This window comes from Cynocephalus volans, chromosome 4 (assembly GCF_027409185.1).
Source record: "Cynocephalus volans isolate mCynVol1 chromosome 4, mCynVol1.pri, whole genome shotgun sequence".
NCBI classification, from domain to species: Eukaryota; Metazoa; Chordata; class Mammalia; order Dermoptera; family Cynocephalidae; genus Cynocephalus; species Cynocephalus volans.
The window spans coordinates 52,084,679-52,104,418 of NC_084463.1; the positions used below are offsets into that span (position 1 = coordinate 52,084,679).

The following is a 19,740-nucleotide window of genomic DNA, read 5'->3' on the forward strand; positions in this document are numbered from 1 at the left end:
TTAGTGTGCCTCAGTCTTTTGTCCATAAAACTGGAGACAGTAATACACACTTGGATGTGTAGACTCACCTTGATCCCATTTTTGTAATATAAGGTTCATGAGTGAAATCTCTTTTCTCTGTCTATTAAGGTACAGTTCTCAGAGCCAAGGACAGGGGGCTCAGGAGTGATATGTAAGTCTTTCCACACTGGCCATGTGTTGCAGTTTTCACTGTTCAAGGTTACACTTCTTTTGTTTGAGTAAGTCGTATTTTTTGCTTGTGATATTATTTTACCTAAAATTTTTTTCTTAATTTTATTTTGGGACACTTTATTCTTATGTAAAGAAATTTGAGGAATGTCTGTACATTGATTTTTCTATCCTATTACTTTCTTCAGATTGTTTATTAGTTTTAGTATGTTTTACTGAATTCCTCATGGTTTTCTAAATACAAGAACATGTCATCTGTGAATAAAGATGATTGTACTTCCTCTCCAGTTTAGATGCTTTTTGTTTACTTCTGTTGCCAAACTGCCCTGGCTAGCACTTCTAGTACAGCAATAAGTAGATGTGGTGAGTAGATACATTGACCTTCTTCCTGATCTAGGAAAAGTATACTGGCTTTAACTATGAAGAATTATGTAAGCTGTGGAATTTTAAATTTGTTATTTTAATGCCCTTTATCTGTTAAAAATGTTTCCTCCTATTCCTATGTTAAATATTTCCATCATAAAAAAATGTTGAATTTTGTCAATTTCATTTTGTGCATCTATTGAGATGGTCATGTGGTTTTGTTACTTATTGTATCAATATGATATACCATGCTAAATGATCCTTAGCTGTTAACCACCCTTCGATTCCTGAGAATTTAAATTGTTAATGGGGAATAATTATTTTATATTTTGCTGAATTCTGTTTGGTTATATTGATTTTGAAGGATTTCCACTTATACTTACAAGATAAAGTGGCCTGAATTTTTTTCGTGTGTATGATATCTCAGTATGCTTTTGGTATCATAGTAAAATGACCTCATGTAATGAATGTAAAAGTGTCTCTACTGTGTTTCTATTTTTTGGACAGTTCAAGCAGACTTGATATTAAATCTTCTCCAAATGTTTGATAGAATTAAATAGTGATGTTTCTGAATGTAAAATTTTCATTGTGTATATATTTTTATTATTAAAATATTTGTAATATGTCCACTCAGAGTATTTATTATTTTCTTGAGAAAGTTTCCATAGTTTCAATATTTCTAAGAATTTCTCAATTTTATCTAAATTATCTAAAATTGTGGCATGTAATCCTTCATATTATTCTTCTCTAATATTTCTTTTACTTTTGTAATGTTGGTAGTAATGATATTTTTAATTTTTGATTTTAGGTACTTGAGATCTCTCTCTCTCTCTTGCCTTGGACTAGCTAAAGATTTTTCAACGTTTTGGTCTTTTATTAACCTCCTTTTAATGTTACTGTTATTCTTCATTGTTTTTTATTTCATATTCCATTGCCCAATTTTTGTAATTTTATTCTTTTCCTTTCTTATGCTTACTTTAGATTGTGTTTGCGGTACTATTCAATATCTTTTTGTGGAAGCTTAGGTTATTGATTTGAGATCGTTTTTTAAATATACATATTCACATGTATTAATTTACATATAGTCACCACTTTAGCAGCCTTAGAAAATTTTTATTCCTATTTATTGATAGACACTTTCATAATTATAAAATGTTCCTTATTTTCTCTATTTAGTTTTTATGTTTTAAAAGCTATTTTATATTTTCTAACAGATCTGATCATTGTTGATAGGTCCCAATAAATTTTGGCTACATCAGCTTGATACAAATAGAGAAATTAAGCTGCAAGGGACTCTAACTTTTTATTTCTTCATTAAGAAATCGTTACAAACATAATGGCTTAAAATAGTAGAAATTTATTCTTTCACAATTCTGAAGGACAGAAGTCCAAAATCAGTGTCATTGGACTAATAGCAAAGTGCAAAGTGCTGTCAGACCAACACTCCCTCCCAATGTCATAGGTGAGAATCATCCATTACATTTTCTATCTTCTGATGGCTGAAGGTATTCCTTGGCTTGTGGTTGAAAAGGTTTTGATCCAGCTCCTGAATGTTAAAAGTCTTACAAGCCCATTCACATAGAAAACGTTCAGAGTTCAAGCAAAGAGGCTCCTTCAGTCTCACAAGGTCTTGCTCCCATAGCATAGGAGAAGATAGATATTTCAGGGAGCTTGACAGAACTTGAGAGAAGGAAGCTAATGCACAGGAGAATGAGGGATAGGAGAAGGCCCCTGTGCCTGCAGACTAAAGCTAGTGATATAGGAGCCCTGAGGGAAACAGAGATGGGGAGATGACAACAGTGTGCAACACCTCAAAATTTTAAATGGAGGGCATTTGGAGGCAGTGGGGCATCCCAGACAGACCTAGATGAAGAGAGAGAGCTGAGTCTAGATGGAGAGCAGGAGACAGAGACCAGTCTACATGAAGCATCTCACCTGCAAGTTTGACTAGGCATGTAAAACATTTCCAGACCCCCTAGAGCCCTGTAGTGTTCCAATTATTGCTCTCTTTATCTTTTGCAAGCATCTCAATCTTCCCCTCCACAACACCTGCTCCCACCCCCGCAATGCATGTGGGGTGCTGTATTTATCCAAACAATCTGGAGGAGATGCACATATGAAGATATCTCTTTCTCCCTCTCCCTCTTTCTCTCTCTCTCTGCATTGCTCCTTCCTCTCCGGAACCCTGTCTGTAAATTCCTGTGGCCTCACTTTCTGAACCCCCACTTCTATCATTTCAACTCAGCACATGTAAATGCTCCCTACTCTGTGGTATGGAGAGCTGGTGCAGATTGTGAGACCCACCAGTTTTGAGTTTATTGTTCTCCATTTAAAAAATAATCTTATCTCAGTGGTTGTTGAGAAGAGACAATTTTATGTATAGGAGACATACGTACAAAGAGAGCGTATGACAAACTCTGGCCAGAGTGTTAAAGATCAGGCAGTGACTCTCACCACCCAATCCCTCCCAATCATGCTGTGTTTAAAGGATCCCCACATACCATACCAATAAGGGTTTGAGAGGCATGGAATTTAGGAGTTCAAAGATGGGGGTCTGTAGTTTCTAACATATGAGGCAAGAGGGCCGTGGAAAGATCAAGGCTGTGTTCCCTGCATCTGCAAGTAGAATCACTGAGGGGAAGTTGAAGGATCTACGAAAGCACAGGAATTTCGACAAGGCAGGAAATACATTAGGAAAAGAGAAAACCAGAGATTTTAAGCATGACTGCAGCCTCTCATACGCACCATCCACACACCCCCAACGTTTGCCCTTCTTTCACTCTGCCCCACATTCTAACACTCCAACCCGCATCAACCCTGATTACTGAAGCTGGGCATTTTTCCATGTTTTGTTTTCTTGTTCGGCAGCTGGCCAATACTGGGTTCTGAACTCTTGACCATTGTTATGAGCTCTATGTTCTCCCAAGTGAGCTAACCAGCCAACTTTATTTCCCTGTTTTAAAAGGAACTTCAGTGTAGCAGAAACTTTTATAAACCCGTGTACAGATCTCCTTGTCTAGTTTGCTGCAGAAACCAGAGAAGAAAAGGCAACGTTCTTGTCCACCACACACACACACACACACACACACACACACACACACACACACACACACACCCCAAGTTACTTGAAATTGATTTAATAGATGAACGGATAGGTTCATGGTACATGGGAATTTCTGTGCAATTAATTATCAGACCCTGCAAGTGTAAATTGGCAGAAGGCTTAAGAAATGCACCTACCCTGTGACCCGGCTCTTTTATGTCATTGTAAACACCAGAGCAGTTTTTCTAACTGTGTAATACAGTGCATTGAAACTCACAAATTAGTTTGTTGGATGAGATGAAACATCTTCTAATGTTTTGAAAGAAAATTACTACATCAATTTGTTGTTTAACAGATTTAAAATAAAATAGATATGATTTTTTCATACTTTAAAATGCATCTTTAAAAATAGATTTGGGTTCTATAACAGATACACCTGGGCCGCATTTGAGTTTCCCCATTACTGCCACAATGTCTTAGGTTGTCAAACCAAGACTTCATGAAAAATCAGAATTAAATCTCAGTGGAGTGGAGACTAGTCTGTCACGTGGGTAGAGACCAGTCTTGATCCAACAAGGCCTTATCTCCCAGTAACAAGATTTCAGCTGGGAAAATTTTAACAATTTTCGCAGTTGGTTCCCAGTTTAGGGCTGCAGCGTCTTCTGGGAAATGTAGTCTCGCTGGCCATTAACATCACAGGCACAGGTGTACTTCTGCCCCTGCGCATCCTCACTCACTGCGCCATGTGGGAAATGTAGTTTTGCCCAGCAATGACGTTACCCTCCGAGGACTACTACGGGACAGGCATTTCCGTGATTCTACTGCGCATGTGCTGCTACGCCCACTCCGCCATGTTTTGTCTGGAACTTCCGGTCGCTTTTGCCCTCCCCTCGCTGCTTCTCAGAGCCTGGGTTTGGATTGCGCGTCCCTGAAGGTGGGTTCGAGGGTGAAAGAGGAGCCCTCCAGGCCTCCGGACTCTGGGGGCAGGACGGGTGTCCCTGCACTTGTTGGGCAGCAGCGCTGTGGCCCTCAGGCGGGCGGGGCCTGACGTGTGACGCGAGCGCAGACCTGGGCCGGGCGGGGGATGGGGCACCCGGGCTGCGCTTTCCACAACGGCCCCGTCAGAGGACGGCGCTGCGGAAAGGCGGGCGTGCGCAGCCGTTTTTCAGAAGCCGGTTCCAGATGTCCCCGAACGGGGGCTCAGATCCAAGTGGCCACAGGAACGTGGGTGGGGGTGTGTGAAGACAGCGAGCCTGGGAGGTGTGCGGGAGGCCACATTCCAGCTCCGCCGTCCAGGAACCTGGTACCGACCTATGGGACGTTCACTTTACCCGTCTGTAACATGAGCGTGTTGACGTTAGTGTAATGCCCCCAGATTCTCATAGAAATAATTGTGAAGTGTGTGCAGGCTGATACTCTGTGTCAGTTTTGTTTGTGGGGTGTCTTGATGTCTCTTCAGGAAGTCAGGTTTCTCTCCCTTCCTGCACTGTGTAGCCTGCCTACCACTCCTGGTCTCAGTTTACAGAGGATAATGCAAGACCTCGTTTTCAGGGACAGTAACTTCTGGAGGGAGATTGAGGCTCTGCATGACATTCTGATTTTTTGGGGGTAATAGAGCTGTGACAAGAGCTTGAAGGAGGGCGCCCGATGAATAGGAATCCTGCCTGGGAGAACATCATTGTGGCCTGAACCCTCTCAGTACTGCTTCAGAGCAGAGGCAGAAGAGTCCCAGACAGGTGTAGCTTTGCATAGCCCGTGCAGTTATTTAGTCTAGTGCTTACAAATGCACAAGAGTTGACAGATAATACCGCATTCGGCAGCGATCGTGACTTGGTGACATGGGAAGGTTTGGTTCAATTTTGAAAAGGGTGAGTGAGTTTGAGAATAGGCAAGGACCTTGCAAATGTTACTTATTGAAGGGGTCTGAAGATGTTCTTTGGGGTACAGGAATAACCTGTCATAGATGAGAGACTCTGTCTACAGTGCTCTCTGAACACAGTCCCGTTCTTTCAGTCTTCCCTCATTGTTCCCAGGGTCTGAGCTCTCTCAAACCTAGACTATCACCAATTTTGGCATCTAGAAATATACTTATGGTTTTGTATCTGCTTTGTTTTTTTCTGGTAGTTCAGGAATGGCTTGTCTGGTATTTCTACCTTGTAAGAAAAGTGAAAATAAGTAGATTTTAGGAAATGTGACTTGCCCAGGGTCACATGATTTATTGATGTTAGATTTCCTGACTTTTTGTCTGTTCTCCATTTTGCCACACTTCAGTCAAAAACAAGTGCTTGTTCACTGTTGAAATTACTTTTGTAATGCTGAATGAAGTCAACTTAGAGCAAACATTGCTTTAACATACACTGTTTAAAACATCCCTATCCTTTTTTATCTCCAGTGCTTTCTGCGAATCATGTCACCACAAAGTGAATAACATTAAGTATTTCCAACTTAATGTCAGTATTCTGTTCTTAAAAATCAGAAACATTGCATATATGTATATCGGATCCAATTTTACATTACTTAAATGGGAAAATTACAATACTCGTGTGCTTCAAAAACTTCATGGAGATATTCCTTTTCACTTTTAGTTATCTTTTCCCATGAACTTTTCAAAGTACCATTTTATGGTTCACTACTACTTTATAAGAAACAGACCCTTTTTATATTTTTAAAGTAAACAACTTCTATATGATATATTAAAAAAAGAATAACAGAAAGTCTTACTCCGTAGTTCACTGATGTGTATAAAATTGCTTTTTATGATTCACATGGCCTCCATTAACATCAGGGGCTTCAATAAAGTAGTCCTTTTAGTTGACAGTCATTGAAATTTTCAAAACTCCTTGTGGTTATGAAGGTATATTGATTGTATTTGATATGTAATATAAGACTTTTGCCCACATAATTTTGTTCAAAGCATATTGAGTTCTGGAGACTTAAATGTATCATTTCGCATTTGTCACATACGGAACAAATGAAAACCCATATAGCTTAAAAAACCCAGCCATTTTATTATGTTGAAGTGCCAAGAATCCACATTTTGGGTGTGTTGAGCTGGGCAGCTCTCATGCTAGTGTTGGCTGGATTAAAAATTCAGCTTTAGTTACTTGGTCCCTTGACTGAGGCTGGTTGGTTCAAGATGGCTTCACTCACATGTCCTGTGGTTTCTGCTGACTCTTGGCTGAGTTCCATGTCTCCAAAAGTGTAGCCTCAGGCTTTTTCACACCATGATTGTGTTTAAGAGAGCAAGCACCAGTGGCCATTACTTATCAAACATGTTTGCATAACATTTTCTAATGTGTCATTGGCCAGAGCAAGTCACATAGCAAAGCCCAGTCCATTGTCAGAGCATACTATCTGAGGGTTTGGGTGCAGGGAGATCCATCGCTGGCACAGTGATGGTGTACCAAGAGAAATATACATTATGTATGTTACTTTACCTATATAATGATGGGCAAAAGATTTTGGATTACAAGATGCATACTATTTAGATAATTAGCTATATATAAATAAGATGTGTTGTAGTGGAAACACTTATCTGGATATATTAGTCTGTTTGTGTTGCTATAACAGAAATTCGTGAGACTGGGTAATTTATAAGGAAAAGAGGTTTATATGGCTTATGATTCTGGGACAGCTGCATCTCGCACGGGCCTCAGGCTACTTCTACTCATGGCAGAAAGTGGCAGGCAGCCAGTGGGTACAAACATATCACATGGCAAGAGGAAGCAAGAGAGAGGGAAAGCGCCAGGATCCTTTAAACAGTCAGCTCTGGAGGGAACTAATAGAGGGAGAACTCACTCCCTAATCCTCCCTCCCACAGGGAGAGCATGAATCCATTCATGAGGGACCTGCCCCCATGACTCAGTCAGTTTCCAACACTGCCACATTGGAGATCAAATTTCCATATGAGTTTTGGATGGGACAACACTTCCAAACCGTCATTCTGCCCCTGGTCCCCCAAAATTCATGTCACTCTCATATACAAAATACAATTACTCCATCCCAACAGTCCCAAAATTCTTAGCTTTTTCCCACACCAACTTAAAAGTCCAAAGTCCAAAGTCTCATCTGATAACAAAAGCAAAAGTCCTTCCAGCAGTGAACCTGAAAAACAAAGCCAAATTTATCTACCACCAAGATACAATGGTGGAACAGACATTGGGTATACATTCCCATTCCAAAAGGGAGGAATAGGCCAGAAGAAAGGAAAAATAGGTCCCAAACAAGTCTGAAACCCAGCAGGACAGACAGTAAATCTTAAAGCTCCCAAATAATCTTTTTTGATTCCAAGTTCTGCATCCTGGGCACAGTGGGGCATTTGGGCCCCCAAAGGATCAGGCAGCCTCACTCCCACAGCCAGGGACAGCCAAGTGAGCTGTGCTGGTGCCTGCAACTTTTCCAGACCAGTGTTCCACTCTGGTAGCTCTATAAGTCTGGGGTCTCCATAGTGGTCCTGCTGCCTTGGCTCTACTAGACATTTCCCTGGTGGGAGCTCCCTGAGGGGGGTCCAACCTCACTTTCCTGCTCAGCACTGCTCTAGTAGATGTCCTCTGCAGTGGCTCTGCCCTTTGGGAAGTCTCTGTCTTGGTCCCTTTGCTTTTCCATACATCATCTGGAATCTGGACGGAGGTTGCCACCCTTCCACTGCTCTCATGTCCTCCCAGCCTGCAGACAACGTAATGTGGATGTCCCCAAGATTTCAGGCCACTACTCTCCAGGGATGCTGCGTGAACCACACTCGGGGCTGCTCCAGCCAGAGCAGCTGGGATGCAGGGAGCAGGATCCCAAGGGCAGCTGCACCCCAGGTCTGTCCTCCAGGATAACTCAGTCCTTCTAGGCCTCAGGGTCTGTGTTAGGTGGGGCACCCTTCCAGACTTCTCAAATGCCTGCAGGGCTTTCCTCTCATTGTCTCCACTATTAGCATCTGGCCTCTTCATCACTAAGATAATGTCTTTAGCAACAAGTTTATCTGCTTCACCCTTGCATTTTTCTCCTGCTCTCCACTTCTCTGCCACATGGCCAGGCTGAAAATCTTCCAAATCTTTATGATCTGATTCCTTTTTAAATTCTTGCTTTACATCATGATTTTGCTGCTATAACTGAGAGTAGGCTCTTAAAAGCAACCATGCAACTTCCTTAATGCTTTGCTGCTTAGAAATTTGCCAAATGCTCTGGTACACAACTCTTCAGTTCCATCTTCCACAAAGTCCAAGGGCATGGACACAATACAGCCAGGTTCCTTGCTATGGTGTAGAAAGGGTGATCTTTTGTCCAGTTCCCAATAATTTCCTCATTTCTATCTGAGACTTCATCATGTGCATGGCCTTTACTGTCCACATTTCTATCAGCATTCTGCTCACCACATAATTCTATAAGCCCTTCCAAACTTTTCCTCTTCTTTCTGTCTTGTAAGTTCTCCAAACTCCTTCAACCTTTGCCCATTACCCAGTTCCAAAGCTTCTTCCACAGTTTTGAGTATCTGTATAGCAACACCCCACTTCTGTTGCGAATTTTCTCTATTAATCCATTTGTGTTACTATAATAGAAATACTTGAGACTGGGTAATTTATAAGGAAAAGAGGTTTATTTGTCTTATGACCCTGGGACAGCTGCATCTGGCCTGGGCTTCAGGCTGCTGCTACTCATGGCAGAAAGTGGCAGGGAGCCAGCGGGTAAAAGCAGATCACACGGCAAGATGAAGCAAGAGAGAGAGCGGAGGTGCCAGCGTCCTTTAAACAGTCAGCTCTGGAGGAAACTAAAGAATAAGAACTCACTCATTAATCCTCCCTCCCCCGGGAGAGCATGAATCCATTTATGAGGGATCTGTCCCCGTGACTCATTCAGCTTCCAACACGGTCACATTGGGGATCAAATTTTCACATGAGTTTTGGAGGGGACAGCATATTCAAACTCCATCACTGGAGTTGTTTATAGAGGCATTATATTAATACAAAAATAGTTAATATAGTATAACTATATTTCTGTAACAGTTTTAGTAAAGACATGATGTGTTTTTCTTTGGGTTTTTTTGTACTTCTGAAAATACAGTGCACTTGATTTTCATGCCCCTTTACCCGTTCCTCTCCACCCCGTGTCCTCTCCCCACACATCATTCACTTGACTTAAAAGTTCAAGGAATTTTTGTGGTTATTCTGTTTTCTCCCCCTGACCCTTTACTTGTTTGTGTGTTTATTTATTTAATTATTTTTATCTCACACAAATCAGTGAGAACGTGGTTTTTCTCTTTCTGTGCCTGACTTGTTTCACTTAATATAGTTTTCTTGGAGTCCATCCATATTGTTCCGAATGGTAGTGTTTCAGTTTTTTTTTTTTTTTTTTAATAGCAGAGTAGTTATCCATTGTGTAGATATACAACAGTTTCCTTATCCACTCATCAGATGATGGACATTTGGGATGGTTCCAGCTCTTAGCTATTGTAAATAGTGCTGCAATAAACATTGGAGTACATGTATCCCTTCGGCATGATGATTTGCATTCCTCTGGGTATATTCCCAGCAGTGGAATAGCTGGGTCATATGGTAGATCTGCCGGTAATTGTTTAAGGAAAGTCCATATCATTTTCCATAAAGCCTGGACCATTTTGCAGCCCCACCAACAGTGAATGAGTGTTTCTTTTTCTTGTCAATGTCTCCAGCACTTATCATATTCAGTCATTTGGATGTTAGCTATCCTAACTAGAGTGAGATGGTATCTCAGTGTGGTTTTGAATTGCATTTCCTGGATGTTGAGTGATGTTGAGCATTTTTTCATGTGTCGGTTGGCCATTCCTATGTCTTCCTTTGAGAAATGCCTGTTCAGCTCATTTGCCCATTTTTTAATTGGGTTATTTGTTTTTATGCTGTAAAGTTGTTTGAGTTCCTTATATATTCTGGATATTAATCCTTTGTCAGGTGTATATTTTGCAAATATTTTCTCCCACTCTGTTGGTTGTCTTTTCACTCTGTTGATTGTTTCTTTTGCTGTGCAGAAGCTTTTTAGTTTGATAGAATCCCATTTGTTTATTTTTCCTTTGATTGCCTGTGCTTTGGGGATCATACTCATGAAATCTGTACCCACTCCTACTTCCTGGAGTGTTTCTCCTATGTTTTCTTTAAGGAGTTTTATTGTTCCGGGATGTATATTTAATTCTTTAATCCATTTTGAGTTGATTTTACTATGTGGTGAAAGGTAGGGGTCATTTCATTCTATTTATGAGTATCATTTTCCCAGGACCACTTGTTGAAAAGGCAGTCTCTTCCCCAGTTTGAAAATTTGCTGCCTTTATCAAAGATCAGATGGCTGTAGGCATATGGATTGATTTCTGGGTTCTCTATTCTATTCCATTGATCCATTTGTCTATTTTTATGCCTGTACCATGCTGTTTTGGTTATTATAGCTTAGTAATATAGGTTAAAGGCAGGTAGTGTTATGCCTCCAGCTCTACTTTTTTTTTGCCCAGGATTGCTTTGGCCATGTGTGGTCTTTTGTTTTTCCATATAAATGTCTGGATAGCTTTTTCCATTTCTGAGAAAAATGTCATTGGAATTTTGATGGGGATTGCATTGAATCTGTAGGTCACTTTGGGTAATATGGACATTTTCACAATGTTAATTCTTCCAATCCAAGAGCATGGGATATCTTTCCATCTACTTGTGTCCTCTTTAGTTCCTCTCAACAGTCATTTGTATTTCTTTTTGTAGAGAATTTTCACATCCTTGGTCAGCTTTATTCCTAAGTATTTTATATATATATATATATGTATATGTATTTTTTTGGTGGTTATTGTAAAGAGGCTAGCTTTCTTGATTTCTTTTTCTGCATTTTCACTGTTGGAGTATAGAAATACTACTGATTTCTGAGTGTTGATTTTATATCCTGCAACATTGCTAAAATCATTCATCAACACCAAGAGGTTTTTTGTAGAGCCTTTAGGATGTTTGATATTTAGAATCATGTCATCTGCAAAGAGGGACAGTTTGACTTCATCTTTTCCAATCTGAATGCCCTTTATTTCCTTATCTTTGATTGCTCTGGCTAGGACTTCCAACACTGTGTTGAATAGGATTGGTGAGAGTAGGTATCCTGTCTAGTTCTTGTTCAGGATGATATTGAGAGTGGGCTTATCATATATGGCTTTAATCATGTTGAGATACTTTCCATCCATGCCTAACTTGTAAGGAGTCTTTATCATGAAAGGATGTTGAATTTTGTCAAATGCTTTTTCGGCATCAATAGAGATGATCATGTGTTTTTTGTCTTTGGTTTTATTAAGATGGTGTATCACAGTTATTGATTTGTGTTTGTTGAACCAACCTTGTATCTCTGGGATGAATCCCACCTGATCATGGTTTATAATTTTGTGTATGTGTTGCTGTATTCTGTTAGCTAGTATTTTATTGAGGATTTTTGCATGTATATTCACCAAGGATATTGGCCTGTAGTTTTCTGTTTTTGATGCATGTTTGTCTGATTTTGGTATCAGGCTGATGTTTGCCTCATAGAATAAGGTTGGGAGAATTGCCTCTGTTTCAGTCTTTTGGAATAGTTTGTGGAGAATTTGTATCAGTTCGTCTTTGAACATTTGGTAGAATTCTGCAGTGAATGCATCTTGTCCTGGGCTTTTCTTTCGAGACTTTGGATAACAGCTTCAGTCTCTCAGTGTTATCAGTCTGTTCAGATGTTCTATATCGTCTTGGCTGAGTTTTTTTAATTTGTATAAATCCAGAAATTTATCCATTTCCTCCAGATTTTCAAACTTCTTGGCAGATAGATGCTTACAGTTGTCTCTAATGATTCCTTGTATTTCTGAGATGTGAGTTGTAATATCACCTTTTTCATTTCTTATTTATGTTATTTGGGTTTTGTTTATCTTTTATCTCAATTTTATTTATCTTTTCAAAAAACCACCTTTTTCTTTCATTGACCTTTTGTATTGTTTTTTGTTTCTATTTCATTTAGTTCTGCTCCTATCTTAATTATTTCTTTCTACTATTTATATTGTTCTTGTTATTCTAGATCTTTACGGTGAAGTGTTAGGTTGTTTACTTGCCATCTTTCCATTCTTCCAAAGTTAGCATTTAATGTGATAAATTTCCCCCTTAATACTGCTTTTGCAGTATCCCACAGGTTTTGGTATGTTGTGTCATTATTTTCATTATTTCAAGAAACTTTTTGATTTCTTGTTTAATTTATTCTTGGACCCACATATCATTAAGTAGAATGTAGTTTAATTTCCACGAGTTTGTATATTTTTCAGAGTTTTGTTTATTATTGATTTCTAATTTTAATCTGTTGTGATCAGAAAAAATACATGGAGTCCAATTTTTATGAATTTGTTAAGACTTGCTTTGTGACGTAATATGTGGTCTATTCTGGAGAATGTTCCATGTGCTGATGGGAAGAATGAACACTCTGAGGTTGTTGGATGGAATGTTCTGTAGATATCTACCAAATCCAATTAGTCTGTAGTATTGTTTAGATCTTGTGTTTCTCTGTTGATTTTTGGCTGAGATGATCTGTCCAATGATGACAGTGGGGTTTTCAGGTACCCTGCTATTATGGTGTTAGTGTCTATCTCTTTATTTAGATCTATTAGTGTTTGGTTTGTTTATCTGGCTGCTCTAACATTAGTGCAAATATTTTTATGATTGTTATGTCTTCTTGATGGATAGATCCTTTTATTGTTATATAGTGGCCTTCTTTATCTCTTTTAATGGTTTTTGCTTTAAAGTCATTTTATCTGATATAAGAATAGCTACTGTAGCTCATTTTCCATTTCTATTTGCATGGTACATCTTTTTCCATCCTTTCATTCTTAGACTCTGTGTGTGTCTTTACAGGTGGGGTGAGTCTCTTGAAGGCAACAGATTTTTGGATCCATCTTTTTAATCCAGTCAGTCTGTCTGTGTCTTTTGAATGGGGAATATAATCCCTTTACATTTAGAGTTATTGAAAGGTGATGACTTACTCCTAGCATTTTACTGATTTTTGTTTAGATATCTTAAGTATCTTTTCCTTTCTTTCTAATTTTCTCTTTGTCTTCTGTATTTGTTGGTTTCTTGAGGTTACAGGTAAACTATTCTTTTCTTTTTTAGCATTTTATTTTGCTAGTAGTTATTCTTTTTTCTTGCATATTCATGGCAGTGATGGTTGTTTTTGTTGTAGCAAATCTAGTACTTCCTTGAGAATTTCTTATAGGGCTCTTCGTGTGGTAGTGAACTCCCACAGTTTTTGTTTGTCTGAGAAATATACTATTCTGATTCGGGCTCCCTTATAGATGAGTTGCTCCTTCTCTTGCAGCTTTTAAAATTCTCTTTGTCTTTTGAGTTTTGTCAGTTTTATTATCATATGTCTTGGAGAGGGCCTTTTTGGGTTGAATGTGTTTGGTGATGTTTGGGCTTCCTGAATCTGGAGATCTGTGACTTTCCCTATACCTGGGAAGTTTTCTGCTATTATTTCATTGAATCTGTTTCAATGCCATTTCCTTTTTACTCCCTTTCAGAAATTCCCATGATTCAGATATTTGCATGCTTAAGGTTGTCTGTAGTCTCTCTTAGATTTTCTTCAATTTTTTTTGATTCTTTTTTCTGGTCTGCCTGTGATAATTCAAACAGCCGGTCTTCAAGGTCAGAAATGATCTCTTCTGCTTGTTCAAGTTTGCTGGTTAAACTCTCTGTTGTGTTTTTCATTGAATGAATCCTTGACCTCCACAAGCTCAGCTACATTCTTTTTCAAGGCATTGATTTCTTTGTACATTTCTTCTTTCAGATCCTGTATACTTTTTCTCATTTCATTGTGTTGTCTAACTGAATTTTCTGATGTCTCATTTAATTTCCTTACAATAGTTGCTCTTAATTCCTTGTCTGTCATTTCAAAGATATCCTGTTCTATACCATCTAGCACTTGAAAGTTATTAATTTCCTTTGGTGTTGGTATACTTTCTTGATTTTTCATATTTCTGTTATCTTTCCTTTGGTGTTTTGTCATTGCTGCCAGGGGTATTACAGTGCACTTGTTTCACCCTGATGTCTGGCTTGGATCCTGAAAGGACTGCTGCATCTGGTCAGCAGAAACTAGCCTGGGCCAGAAGTTCTGCTCTGTCTGCCTTTTCTGACTTGGCTGGCTCAAGGTGTGGGGGCTCTGCACTCTTAAGTTAATCCCATATTCATGGACCAGCCTAGGCTTGGTGTCCCACCTCACCTGCCTTCTCTGGCTCGAGTGGCTTAGGTTGTGGGGGCTTAGAGCCCTTACGTCACTCTCAGAAGAGGGGCAGCCTGGGTCAGAAGTCCAACACCACCTGCCTTCTCCAGCTTGGCTAGCTTTGGGTGTGTGAGCCCCAAGGCTGTTAGGTCTTTCCTGGCAGCAGGACCATCCTGGGCTAGAATTCCTGCCCTGCCTGCCTTCTCCAGGACAGCTGGCTTGGGATGTGGGAGCCCTGAGGCTGTTACATCTCTCCTGGTGGTAGGAGTGACCTGGGCAGGAAGTCCTGCCCGACTTGCCTTCTCAGGCCTTGCAGGCTCAGGGTGTGTGGGCCCAGAAGCTCTAAAGTCTCTCTACAGAATGGAGAGCAACCTGAACTGGAGTCCCATGCTGGACAGTTCCCATCCACTCCAGCACAGATCTCAGGTCCTCCATTGCTGCTCATCATTAGCTGCAAATTGGTCACTCTGTGGGAGAGAGTGACACCAGGAACCAACTACTCCAGCATCTTGACTGGAACTCCCTGTTTTTCTTTGGTTTAAATGATGAAATTGTATATTTAGATATCACTGATTCTTGCTGAATCAGTAGGTAACGTATGTTTTCATTAACACCAAAATCAACTGTTTCTCTTTTTTTACCAATTAATGTACTTGTAGATGCACCTTTAATGGGTCTTTGTTGCACCTTATTGACCATAAAAGATTGTTGTCTTATAGGGAAGATTTTGTTTGTTTCTCTTTCCTAACTATTGTGTAGAGAGTTTTGGGCAGGAGAATCCAGGGCCAATCCACAACAGTTCTTTCCGTAATCCACTCCATTCTCTTCTCTCCCATCTAAGCTGCCAGAGTGTCCTATGCATTTCCAAGAGCAACAAAAGATGAATAATTCTCTGGTGAGTTGTCTATTTATTTATTTCTCTCTCTCTCTTTTTTTTTTTTTTTTTACTGTATTACCTGGTTATTGTGGGGAGCCTGAATTAAAATGAAAAAGTAGAAATGAATAAAACTCAGTTGGAAGGAAATGCACATGTATAAGATAACGTTTGCATGTAGATATAGCAAGTTATAAGACCTCAGAGTCATCTAAGTTCAGTAAAATTTTGTCTCTGGTCTTTCTGATGTTGTGGCAAAAAAGGCAGACACTTGTTTTACATGACTGGAATGGAAACTAATAAGGTAAAATACCAAATTCTCATGGGATATGAAGATTTATTGACACTAAATTCTGAAACACTGTCTCTATTAGAAGGTGTTTGACTGCCAACCTGGAAATGAACACTTTTACCTTTCTGCACAGGAAATGGTTAGTGAGTGCTAAGGCATGTGTTCCTGAATAAGTAGTCTGTAAAGGTCATGTAATGTAAGACTTTCTCCCCTACATAATTTTGTTAAAGCCTACTGAGTTCTGGGGACTTAGATGTGTCAGTTAACATTCACTGTGTAAGAACAAATGAAAACCCAAATGGCTTAAAATATCAGGCCATTTTATCTTCTTGAAGTTCTATGGATCCACATGTTGGGTGTACTCATCTGGGTAGTTTTCTTGCTAGCGATGCCTGGATTCTAAATGTAGCTTCAGTCACCTGGTGCCTTGACTGAGGCTGTTGCTTCAAGATGGCTTCACTCACATGTCCTGTGGCTTGTGTACAGCTTTGGAAGACTTGATTCACAGATAAAAACTTGAATTATCACCTAAATTAGTGAAATCCAGTGCCTATTCTCTAGTCTTTTTCTAAGTTGAATCTTCTGCCACATTTGAAACTGCTATTCATGACCTCTGGAAATTCTTCTGTGTTGGTTTGTCAGTTTCTCTCAAGCCCTTACTGATGGCTTTCTCTAGTTTCTCCTGAATTCTTCTCTTTTCCTCCTAACGTAGCTTATCAAAGTGCTTCACTCTGGGCACTATTGTCACTGTGCTCCTTTTCTTGACTGATTCAGTCCTCTGTAGTTTGTACTCTTGGTTCTCTTTAGTTTCTTCTCTTTTCTATTTCTTCCCTTTTCTTTCTATCATAGGTTGAACTCTGTTAACTGGTTTTTCTAGTTATTTAAAAGGCACCTTAAGGCCAATGAATCCAAAATGAAAATGACGTCTACTTCTTTTCTCTTACTTGTGGTAACAGTACCACCCAGCCAGTGACCCAAGCCACTGAAGTGGGATTTTTCCTGGCCTCCTCCCTGTTTCTGGGGTCTAGTCTTTTCTGGTGTTTATTCCTGTTCCTTTTGCTTGCTTGTTCTTTTCATTTTATTCTAATTTCTATATACACTGCTTGTATAGGTGTAGGAGATGTTGGCTCTTATAAAGACAGTAACTTTGTTCCAGTGTAAATATCATGTAAAAACCTAAGGGCATATTTACTGGGTGATGAGATTCAATCCATGGGGACCTGTGATTCTATTCAGCACCTGTGGTGACATCCTTAGGAGTGTGAGGGGAGAAAGTATTCAGGAGTTCGTGGGACATGTTTGATGAAGGGCCAGTAAAAAGGCATGCGAAGAAGAAAAATAGAAATGGCAGATTTTTATAATTTGTACATTTTGCATATAGAAATTTATATCTGTGATTCTGTGTGTAGTTTTCTTACTGTACAGTTCTCTGTTTCTACTTCAAGAAGACCCATTATGTTTTTAATCTTTTTTACAGAATGTATATTCTTCTTCTCCTATATCAGCTGATCACTTAGAAATCAATGAGAAAAATGGGTGTGTGCATTAGTCATCAGTATGTTTATAAAGCAGTACCATAGCTAACAGTTGGTTAAGAAAGAAAAATGACATACCAGTTAACTGAAAGTTTACATTCTCAACTAGACTTTGAGATGTAACAAGATGTGAAATGCTGGCTTTATTTATTTTGGATCTATTGATCAATGTGAAACTACATGCTTCCTGTTGCATATGAGAGTACTGTCTTTGGTCTCTAATGACTTGTCTGGTGTTCAGGTGATCAGCTGCATGACACAGTGACACAAAACATAGTTGCTTAGAATAAGAATTTTTTCCTTACTCCATGTTGCAATGTTGTAGGTAAGTATAGTGTGCAGGGTAGTGTGGGTTGGCTGCTGCATGATGTGTCTGGTCTAAAGTAGAAGAACACGACTGGCTGGGGACTTTGGGCAGACATCCAGGCCCTCTTTGTGGCCAGGTGAACTTCCTCAGAGTCTGGCAGTCTCCGTGTAGTCAGATTTGTCTGGCTTCTTCAGGGTAAGTGTCCAAGAGGCCCAGGCAGAGGCTGCAAGTCTTCTTGTTATCTCCACTCAGATCCCAAAGCATGTCTCCACCACATTCTCTTGGTCAAGCACATCACTAAGACCAGCCCTGATTCAAGAGGAAGGCAATTATATCCTACCTCTCAATAAAAGGAATAGTAAGTATTTCTAGCAGTCTTTAAGAGAACACTGTTTGGTCTCTGGCCACAAGTTTCTACCATATGCAAAATATAATTTGCTCCTATCAGGAGCCCTTGAAATCTACTGTTGTGCAATTGGCTGTAAACCCAATTAAATTATGTCCCGTGGCCTGTTTTCTTCATCTCCTCGACTTATGGCCATCTCACAGTGAGGAGACTGGCCTAAGCATGTGGGCACTTCCCTTCAGCAGGGTAGGTGGGAAGGGCTGGCATCCAGCAGGGTCTGGTCTGAGCAGTTATGCCCACTGGGCACCTGGTTTATTTCTTTGATTAGGTCCCCGTGTTGGTCTCTGTACAAGATGCTTCCTGCTTCTGTACTGTGCCCTGCGGGCTCTCACCATTCTCTGTTTATATTCATTTTTATTAAATGATTGGGTTTACAGTGGAGCAATGTCTTTTTTTATTTTATTTTATTTTTTTCATATAATACATTAAAAATCCAAAGACCTTTTTAAAAAGTTTTTTTTTGGATACTGGCCAAAGAAATTCCCCTGTGTACATCTTTAAAAAGCACGGACTTTCATTGTACTAAAATCCATACAACCAATCCTACCTCTGTGTTAGGCCCTATTTTCTCTGGCCTTCCATTCTTTCTTGGGCACCTATTTCTTAAAAAGTTGTATTGTTTATCAGGTGCTATCTATGTATCACACCCTATGGTACTTAGAAGGCTGGAAAGATATTTGTTTGTTTGTTTGTTTACAAAACAATTTGATTCTTTCCTCAAAGTAGTTTCTGTCTTTGAAAATATTTTGTTGAAAAAACTTGGATTGAAAAGCAGTTTTATTTCCAACTCAGCAAGTTCTGGCTCCTTTATATTCTCTTTAAATTTGTTTGAAAATTGACCATCCTTTTTTATTTTATTGTTGGCTATTTACTTATTGGCAGATGGCCTATATGGTGATCCAAACCTTGACCTTGGTTTTATTAAAACCATGTTTTATCCATCTTAATGAGCTGACCAGCCAGCCTTCTTTACTTTGTCCTTCTTATATTTTACCATTTTCAGAGAGAGGAGACCATGTAGCACTATTACCATTGTTCACATAAGTCTCCTTTGGCAGACCCCTGAGAGGGTGAGATACCTTTCCACTTTCCATGCTTTGGGAGGCAATAATGTGGCCCACATCCTTCAGTGTTCCATTTATATTTGGTAACATATTTTGTGGTGACACTTCTTTTCACAATTATTAATATTACCACTTAAGTTTTTCATAGTGTTTGTGTAATATTTTAAATTTTATTTTACTTTTTAACTTTCATTCTGTGTCTTTATATTTAAAGTGTATGTCTCTGGTTAACATATTGTTGAGACTTACCAAATCTGATAATTTTTGCTTCCAGTAGAAGATTTAATCTAATTCCATTTAAACTGTTATTAGGGTTAGATTTAGGTCTGCCATTTTACTATTTTTTTGTTATTGTCTAATCTTTCTTTTAATGCTTTGCTTTTCAGCTTTTCCTAAAAAATTTTTCCATTAATCAAATATTTTAAAATATTTTTGAAAGGACGAGTTGATACCAGTTGATGATCCACC

The 19,740-nt window shown here is 39.3% G+C and overlaps 1 protein-coding gene across 1 annotated transcript in view; it reads left to right on the forward strand.

Moving 5' to 3' along the window:
- Positions 1–4,492: 4,492 nt before the first annotated feature.
- LOC134376132 (zinc finger protein 717-like) overlaps positions 4,493–19,740 on the forward strand; it is a 38,491-nt gene continuing 23,243 nt past the window's right edge. The window contains exons 1-2 of the mRNA XM_063094796.1: positions 4,493–4,529; positions 15,636–15,689. Of these exons, the coding sequence (XP_062950866.1) occupies positions 15,651–15,689 (39 nt within the window). The 5' untranslated portion in view covers positions 4,493–4,529; positions 15,636–15,650. The remainder of the gene's footprint in view (positions 4,530–15,635; positions 15,690–19,740) is intronic.